General features: G+C 40.5%; 1 protein-coding gene across 1 annotated transcript; it reads left to right on the top strand.

Moving 5' to 3' along the window:
• Positions 1–1,161: 1,161 nt before the first annotated feature.
• On the top strand, positions 1,162–1,897 carry LOC115755537 (protein GLUTAMINE DUMPER 2-like). Its single transcript, XM_030694977.2, has one exon. The coding sequence runs from the start codon at positions 1,290–1,292 to the stop codon at positions 1,626–1,628; it is 339 nt and encodes a 112-aa protein (XP_030550837.1). The 5' UTR covers positions 1,162–1,289; the 3' UTR covers positions 1,629–1,897.
• The last annotated feature ends 8,142 nt before the right edge of the window (positions 1,898–10,039 follow it).

Genomic DNA, 10,039 nt, shown 5'->3' with positions numbered 1-10,039 from the left:
AAGTTTGGCGGGGTTATGCTTAACATTCCAATCAATGGATTAAACATGAATTAAAATCGAGAGAATTAATACTTGAGCGGAGAGGACACGCTTTGATTTTGTGGGGGGGGGGGGGGGCGGCGAGATGTTGGTATTGGACAAGCAAAAAGCTATAGGGCTCCACGGCACATATTCACCCCTCACTCACTTTTCCTTCCCATTTTTGGTTCCTTTCCCTTCACTCATGGAACAACATGAAATTTCTCACCACGTGAAATTACATCAATGCCCATGCATTTTCGCCAAAGGAAAAAATAGGAACAAGGAAACCATTCAAGATTTGAGGCTCCAAAATAGCCTAAACCTTGGATCTCGGCTCGGGCATGGCTCGAGTCTCGACCTCAAATTAATGTTGAATTGGGATCGTCAGCCGTAGCTGAACTTTCCGAGGTCTACGATAGACATCGGCCCCCGGGGTGAGGAGTTGAGCAACAGGAGAGGGGGCAAAATAGAGAGAAGCGGGAGAGCCATATGATGAGTACAAAGGGGGATCGGCGGCATCATTGTCCATGGAGGCCGATGGCCAGGTCGTAGAAGGCATCTAGGACAAAAGGCGGCGGCGGTGGCCGCGGTAGAATCAGGTCCAAGCCATCTAATTTTCGTATATATTTGACTGGCAATGTACATCCTTGCTACAAGGAAACCCCGAGGGCAAAACTGGGCGCTCGAAAAGGTGAAGGAAGCTTCGAAGACAATTGACAAAAAAAATAGAGAAAAGAGAAACGACAAGGCTCAGTGTCGAGCGCCATGCGTACCAGCAAAGCACACGGGAAACCGAATCTCCCTTTCCCAAACTTCCTCTGCACCTTCTTCCTCCTAATCCAACAAACGCTGTTCATCTTTTCCATTTACGAAATTTAACTAATAAAAAAATAAATAATTCCATCATCAATGAACATTTAGACATAAATTGTCATTGATAATTAAAACATTTTTCATTGATTTATTATTTCGAATATTATAAGCAACTTTTTAAAAATATTTTTTTAGATCATTAATTTTTCGCGAAACAGGCGGAGACTAAATGATCAGAACAAATCCTGTTTGTCATCGGATAACACGTTATTAACTCATGGCAAGGGTCTCTCTATTTATATCCTAGTGCCCAAGTATACACCACCCTGATCATATTGCACTGACAAGACCAGAGCCCAAAAGACCAACTTGAGAAAGCAAAACAAGGCTGAGAGCTTCTCCCTCTCTCTCGCTTCGCAAAGGGTAAGACCGTTTACCCCCCAACTTCATCAAAGATGAGCTCCGCCTCCGCTGCCGTGGATGGCGGTTTCTGGAAGTGGAACTCGCCAATCCCATACCTGTTTGGAGGATTGACTCTCATGCTGGGCCTCATCGCGGTCGCATTGGTCGTCCTCGCTTGCTCCTACCAGACGCCCTCGACGTCAACCGACCCGAGTCGCGATCCCGAAGATCAAGCTGCGCCGAGTAACGATGATGACAAGCCAGCGAAGATTGAACTAGAGGACAATGTGCCCAAGATCGTGGTCATAATGCCCGGGCATGAGAATCCCACGTTCTTGGCGAAGCTTGCTTCCAGTTCAAAGACGAGCCACAACGGATGCCAGCAAGCTTGAGAGATCATCATCAACGATCGATCTTCATTTGCTTGTACTATTACATGGAGAGAGTGCTGGATTTTGAGATCCCTTTTTTCCTTTTTTATTTTTTTTTGGTTTTTCCATCGTTTTTTAGAAATTACATCGATTCTTTCATTTTTCGCGAATATGTAAATAGGTGGATTATTCTTTTTTATATGCATGTGTTTGTGCTTCTTCTCCTTGGTAAATAGATGGATTATTCTTTCTTATCATAGTTCCTTGGTAAACGGTGGGTTACGACTTATATGTCTATTATTTTTCGACCATGACCATCTATGCTATTGTGTTAATTTTTTTTGGGATTTCTGTTAAGTCCGTCCATTTTCCGCAGGGGAAGAAAAATTTCTATATGTCCTTGCTGTATTGTTTTTAATACCTCGTAGCTATAAACACGGCGATAGAGGTTACTCAAACATGAAAAGCGGTCGTTTCGATAGTGCCACATCAAAAAATAAATTGAAGAAGGAAATACAGAGATTACGCGAACCTGGAAAGAAAGGAGTGGAAAATTACGAAGCGACTGATGAGAAAGGAAAATCTTTAATCTCAACAGTTTGTTTTACAAATGAAAGAAAACCGATTTACCAAAACGATCTCAGTCGAATAATTCATTGAGTATCTGTGGTGTTCGACGGTATCTTCGGTCTTAGGAAAAACAAAGATAAATTGAAGAAGAGGTTATAACCTAATGAAGTTTCTCGAAATTAGACCCATCATGAACCCCAAATCCCAACATTCAAGCTCAAGCAAAGGGCACAATCATAGTCATAAGAATATTACTAGGAAAGTGATCTAATCAAACGAAAATTGCTCTGGCTTTCAGTACCTCGACAAAAACTCGTGATACACACGATCACGATCAATCTCCGTCGATTTGAATGATGAGAATAACGTAAACGAAACTCGTCTACATCGGCCAACTATGTCGGTCGGAACAAAGGAAATTTCCGGTCTGTTTGTAGATGCACCTCTTTCTTCCTCCTTTCAATGTGTTGTATACGATTAATGGACAAAACTTTCTTAAACAGAAAATGGCAAGCATTTGCTGTCGCCTGTGTCCGCACATTCCGTACAGTGGAGGTCAGGTTGATGTGGGTAAGCGACAAGCAACTACCCGTTGTCCCGGCAACATCCATTCGCCTCGTTATCTTAGGAATTTAATTTTTATATCTCACTTGAATTTTATCAGATCTGACGGTTCGGGTTAAATTTGATAAATATACTAGACTCTAAGGAAATTTGATTTAATTAATTGACAAAGAATGAAAGAAAAGGAGCTGTGACGGCAATTCAAGAGTGTTAGAGCCTGGGTTTGTGATGGATTTTGTTTGATGAGTCAACTCAACTCATGTGCTCAACCTGATATGTTCCCTTCCCCACTCGAAAAATGAGATGCCACCTCTTTGTGATTAGCTTTTGACGTTAAGCTGCTCTTGGGCTATGGATAGGAGAAAGCATTTGGTATATTGGTCACTTTGGTTTGCTTGTTTGCGCAAAAATGTAGTGAAAATAACTCTTTGGGATTGCCATATTCGGTTGAGACGGCGAGGGAACTTTAGCTCAGGAAATAAAATCCACTCTATTCAAGTATCATCGATTACATCCACATTGTTAGCCCGGTCAAAAGTCTTTGACCGGTTTATTAGGCGTATATAGAATGTTTCGGGGGCCTCCAAATAACCAGTCTAAAACACATAGGAAATATACCTTTTGTTGACCCATAAAATAGTTTCCCTCCTTCTCACTCTATATTATGGTTCAAATTGATGGTTACAACTTATTACAAGTCAAACCATAACTTATGTCCTGTTCCTTGTGATAACTCTCGGTTCAATTTGCAACCCTAGCCACCACAAAGTCATAAAGAAGATGCATACCATTGTTCCTCGGATAAACACTAAGAAAACCGGTTGAATTCTTCCAAATCCAAGCATAGGTGCGGTAGGTGGTTGGAATGGGGACATTACAGTTAGGAGCAAATCAAGTGGAAGGCAAAAGAAAGTATCCACCAGCCAAAAAAAAAAAGGCGGATAAGAAAATATGAAAGAAGGAAGAAAACGAGGGGCAAATTCCAGCGGCGAGGCAAGTTTGGCTCATCTCTTTTTCTCGAATAGGAGCGACTTCAAAGTCTTAGTTGAGCACTACTTGGGGTCTTCATTCGGTCTCAAGGGTACATTTAGGAAACCAAGTTTGACAAATTGGGATGAAAACATAGTATTTTAGTAATGTGTGGGGCTAATTGGATTAGGTTGATGATTAATAAGATACGTGGGGGCTCGGGGATGCAAATTTCAGGTCATTATCTTGGCAGCTATTGCCATCTAGCGACTATCGGAAGACGTTAGATTCTCACGTTAGAGACAAAGGAGTCAGTAAAAAGACCTACAAATCATATTTGATTGAGAAAACAAGTTCGATTTGTGATCAATTTCTTTATCGATTACTTATCAAGTATTCGGACAAATATGCACAAAAAAATCTCTGTTTCTAGACGGTCCAAGGAAAGAGAAAAAAATTTGCAAAGAGGGAAGTGCGTTCCACGTCATGATCTCACTTGGCGACATGGGGAATTATTACTACGTCCCACTAAAAACTATGGTCTTTTTTATATGCGCAAATCGCGTTGGGTCTCTATCACAAGTTTCGCGGGAAAATGACCTGAAATGATTGTCTGTCTGTGCGCCGTCAAAATCATCCTCAAAATTCTCTCGGCTCATTTAGCTGAGCCGCCGAGTTTGTTGAGACGTGCCACTCTTGAGCCGAGTCTTGAGTCGTTCGCAGTTCGCCATTCGCCGATCTCCAGTCCCCCGGCTGCCGGTCGCCGCCCGTCGATTGTCCAATCATAGTATTTTTGTTATTATCAGATGAATTTCTGTTTCAAAAATAGAAATTTTGTGTTGTTATTAAATGCTTGTCTTTGTTCAGAAACTCGTCTAGGAAATATAAATAAAAAAAATCTATATCTGACGATAAATAGAGCTCAGAAAGAGAGTAGTTGTCATCTGGCCTCAATGCCAAATCGGAAAAAAAAAATGATCACTCAAATGCTTCTGGTAAGAAATTTCGGCCGAAAAAATTACTTGACTTTTCTAATTATAAATTTTATCGGTGGCATTTAAAATATAAAAAAAAACTCGAACCACGTGGACCGATAAAACATCCCACAGTCTAACGTGGCTGGTTGCGTAAAACGACACCATTCGCTCCGACTTTCTCTCTCAGCTACCTTCTTCGCCTTCTTCTTCTCCTCCATCATCCTCTCCACCCCCGTGGAGCCACCACCCACCACGCCAAGCACCGCTGTCCTCTTCACTTAAAGAGAAAAAAGAAAGGCCTCATTTCACTTTAGCCAATGTGAGACCATCGTTGTTGCCATTCTCAGCTGTGTCCATCTTGTGATTTGTCAAGATCTTATTTTTCCCGTTCTTTGACCGAAAGCTTTAAAGAGCTGGAATTCCGGTTGCAACTAACATGGCTCGTCATTGTTTGTTGTTGTTCGTCGCTGTTCATCGTAAGCCGTCTTTGCTGGCTTCATTTCCAGATGAGCACCAAGAGTGCTATGTTTCACGCTGTTTTTTTCTTTGAGGATTTCGAAGGTTGTTGGATCTCGTCCAAAGTCCTCACGTCGATTCTGATTTTGAGTGTTGACAAGTTCCGAATCAAGTGTTAATATGTTTGCACGTTTGGCTTTGATCCGGATGTCGGATTCCAAAATGCTTTTAATGTAAACACCATTAAGAAATTGATCACCACATGTTCGAAGAAACGCCTAAACCGAACTCATGCAAATTTGTCTCCTCCTCCCATCAATCTCGAAGCCAAAACGAAACCCTAGAACGGAATTGACGCCAAACCCTCCCTGAAGAAACCAGCTACGGCGCATCTTCAAGCGCTCGGAGATCAAGCAGAAGCAAATTCAGGAGCTTCACAAGCAAGAGAAGTGTGAGCTCGAGGCCAAATCCCATCGCCAACCCTCTGTTAGAGTTTTATTAATATGAGCTTATATTAATTGAGATTGTAATTTACCGTTTTACGGGATTAATTTACTGTTTATAGGGTTGGTCTAATAAGCTAAGAGATCATAATTCTTAACTAGTCTAATATGGGTCTGGCAATGTGTAGGCCGAGTTGAGCCCGGCCCGTGATGAGAGGGGTATGATTGGAAACTCTATAAATAGTGCTCAAGTCATTCCTCTAGTCCTAACGAAATCATAATAACCTCACATAATGAACGCATATGGACTGACGTTGTTGATGGGCTATCTTATTAAGCTAGGGATACATAGGGTCATAGAAGAGAATATCTTCAGCTTTGGATCGTCACTATTTCGTATCAAGAATGATGGATTTCAAATCGGGTGCACAAATTCCTACGGACCATTACTGCATTTCTAGATTCTAGCTATGTTGATCTTGGAATACTGTTCTAAGGTTTTATAGCGACTTACATGAGGTATCAGAGCTTAGATAGTCTACATTTGAAACTTTCAATTTATGCCTATTTTTGGAATTTTTATCCGATAAAAATTATTTTTGATCACATATTCGGGATCGGCTTGACAAGACGGTTGTTTAGAGTGGTGGTCGAGAGCAACATGGGCGACTATGTGCGGGCATGCATAGGGTGAGCCGCACCGCTTTTAGCCCATGTTCGGCATGCGTCGCGCTTGCGCGGCGGCCCCCCATGTGGCGAGCGCCGCCATGCTCGAGGTCACCACTTGGCGGGGTTGATGTCACCCACCGCCTTTGGGGGAGGACCGGGTCGACTCGAATCCATTGACCGACTTGACTTGGATCCATTGACCACGTCTACTCGACCCGGTCCGACCATTGACCAGGTTGACCCTACCCGGGTTCGACACGTTCAAGCGTCGACACATGCATGGCATGTGCCGCATGTGTACCACACTTGCCAAAGTTTCAATCGGCGTGTGTGGGCGCGTCCGGTTTCCATATTGGGAGATCATGGTACCTGCATTCTCGTGTGACAATTCTCTAGATGGTGGTATATTTATTTTTAATGTTTGAAGTTTTTAAGTATAGAAAGAATGCATAAAAACCCTATATATACTTGTGATTTGGGGGTAATTTTGGCATTTTCCGTGGATTTCCATATTTGAAAATATAAATGCTAGCTCACATATATATGACATGTGTAGAGTATTATTAATTATTAGGGATAAGTACACCGTGAGTGCCATAACTTGTGTACGGCGTTCACTTGAGTACCATAACTTTCAAAACGTTCACTTGAATGCCATAACTTTCAAAAATCGTTCACTTGAGTGCCACGTAGGAGCCAAATCGTTCACTTGAGTGCTATATCAACTTTTCCGGCGTGCCACGTCAACTTTCCGGAGAGTCATGTCAACTTTTTGGCGTGCCACATCGGTTTTCCGGTGAGCCACATCAGCTTTTCGATATGCCACGTTAGCTTTTCCGGTGTCCACATCAACATAACATTTCGGTGAATGATTTTTGAAAGTTATGGCATTTAAGTAAATGTTTTGAAAGTTATGGCACTCAAGTGAATGCCGTACAAAAGTTATGGCACTTTTAGTGTTCTTTTCCCTTAATTATTGGCATGTATAAAGTTTAACATGTATCGACGAATGGAGCAATGCTAAAAATATCATCTGTGATTTTAGGATAAAGTGCCCCTATAATCAAGTCTAAAATCATATGATAAATGTGAGACATAAAGTTTACATCCGGTGTGAGAGAGTTTTAAAGATTCAATTGGGTTGGGTTGAGAAATATCGGTCTCATATTACGGTGGGATATCTCATTTTCTAATACTTGGTTTTATTCCAAAAGGAAGTGATTGTGTAGTGGTTCATGGAGGGATACATGTACAGAATTTGGTTGATGAGTGATTGATTCTAGTGATTCATACACTTAAATGTGGTGATTCACGGAGATTGGAATATATTCCCATGATCGCTATCATGTAGAGAGTTTACAACTGTATGTTATAAATTATGCCCAAAGGTGGTTATGTGATAATGTATGTAACTATCGGGATATGTACTTATGCATTTTAAGTTACACAATATTGGTTTACAGATGGTCACATGCACAACATATGATTTAAGGAGTAAATAATCCTAGTGGTTCATACACCTAAAAGTGGTGATTTATGAAAATTGAAATATGTTCTCATGGTCGCTGTCATGTATAATGTGCACATTACGTATTCTGCCCAAAGGTGATTATATGATGATGTATTTAACCTTCAAGATGTGTACTTATAAGGTCTTAGTTACATAGTACTCACATGATGCTAATTGTAGACATTACTTACTAAATTAGTCACATTCTCTATAAAATGGTAACTCCATTAAGATTGATGTTCATAGTGGTTTAAACTTTGAGAAATGGGTGGAGGATTTTATATTTGGGATGAAGTCGCGCGAAGTTCATATTGCTCTTAATAAGGATAAGCCGTCAGATTTTACTATCGATAGTACGAAACCCGAGAAGGCATATTTTGTTGTATGGGTCAAGAGCAATCTGATTGCTTATTATTTATGAAGCAATCCATCCAGAACCACTTGAAAAGTGATTTGCTAGGTGACTGCACTCCTATACAGATGATGGAAGCCTTGAAGGCTATGAATTGTGTCTCGTTTAATGCTGAGATTGTGAAACATTTCCAAGGACTCTTCAATATGAGGCTTGATAGTTCTATGGGCTTAGAGATTACGTCATAAGGATGGTGGACCGATAGATTAAGATGTCTAAAAATCATACTCATAAAGGAACTCCTAAAATCACCTGGTCATTCGATAGGTCGAGTCTAGAGATAGCATCCATTAAGAAAGATGATGACCACAAATTCTTTTGTAAGAAAAAAAATGTCACATAAAGAAAGACTATAATAAATACAAAACTTGGTTGTCTAAGAGTGAGCATGCATGTAATGATTTGTTGGCTTTGGTTTGTGAATATAACCTATCATAAGCCCCACCTAGTTTGTGGTGGCTAGATAGTGGTGTAACGAATGATGTTGCGTTCACTATACAGAGTTCATAAATCGTAGGAAGCCAAATTAGGGTGAATCAAAGCTCATTGTGAAAAATAACAATAAAGTTGACATGGCGATGCTGAATAGCTTAAAAGGTTATTTGCTAAATACTTGAAGGATTCCTGGATAGTAGCTTGGTTTTCCATGCTTGGGAGTCGTAAACAAAATGGCGTAGCCGAAAGGCATAGCTGCACTCTTATGAATATGATGAATAGTATAATTAGTAAAACAAACCTACATGGTTCTTTGTGAGATGAAGCTTTCAAAGTTGCCCTTTACATTTAAAAACGTGTTTCCACCAAAGTCGTTCCGTTGACTTATTTTGAGTTATGGACTGGATGCAAATCTAGCCAAACCACATCAAGGTTTGGGATTGTCCTATTGAAGTGAAGTTATATTGTCCAATATTAAGCAAGTTGGACTCCAAGATCAGTAGGTGTCACTTCATATTTTACCCAGATCATTTTAAGAATTATCAAAATAATCCCAATGGAGGTACTAGAATTGTGGAATTACGGATAGCGAAGTTTTTGGAATTTAGCGTTGCCGAAAAGGATATATGCTCACAGACTATTGAGGTTAACTATACGATGGGGATTACTATGTCGTTTTCTCTACCTATGCAAATGATCATGGAGCCTCCCACATCACAAACCGAGCCTATTCTAATTTAGGATCATGTTGTTTAGATAGATCCTAATGAAGTTTCTCAAGCTCTATAGGTGCGGGATGATGTTGAAGTAGCTCCACTTAGAACATTTATCAGATAGAGATGACTAGCTATGCCGCCAGGCTATATCGTCTATCCGGGAGAACGTGACTACCATATTGGCTATGTGGTTGATCCAAGAACTTATCAGATGTTGTTTTGTGTCCTCAATTAGATCTCCGGTTGAAAGCGATAAAAGACGAGATGCAATCTATGAAACAAAATGGTGTTTTGGAGCCTATTAAGTGGCTGAGGGTTACAAGCCCATTGGTTGCAAGTGAGTGTATAAGACTAAGAGGGACTTCAAGGAAAGATTGAGAAGTTTAAAGCCAAATTGGTAGTCAAAGGTTTCACTTAGAGAGAAGAAGTAGACTACGAAGCAATTTTTTTAAGTCTCTTCTAAATATTCTTTCAAAGTGACCATGATGTTTGTAGCTCATTTTGATAGGAGCTACACAAAATGGATGTTGAAACTACTTTCCTAAATGGAGACCTTGATGAGGAAGTATATACGGTATCATCTGAAGTTTTTGCGATTGATGATTTAGGTAAGCTTATAAGTAGACTAAAAAAGTCTATCTATGGCCTCAAGCAAAGCTTCTAGACCATGATATGTGAAGTTTCATAGTGTTGCCACTTCATTCGGTTATG

Source organism: Rhodamnia argentea, chromosome 8 (genome assembly GCF_020921035.1).
Source record: "Rhodamnia argentea isolate NSW1041297 chromosome 8, ASM2092103v1, whole genome shotgun sequence".
In the NCBI taxonomy this organism is placed as follows: Eukaryota; Viridiplantae; Streptophyta; class Magnoliopsida; order Myrtales; family Myrtaceae; genus Rhodamnia; species Rhodamnia argentea.
This window is presented reverse-complemented; position numbering and strand designations above follow the sequence as displayed.

Bases quoted from the DNA above. Each gene is read 5' to 3' on its own strand.
- LOC115755537 (XM_030694977.2), top strand. From the start codon at position 1,290: ATGAGCTCCGCCTCCGCTGCCGTGGATGGCGGTTTCTGGAAGTGGAAC.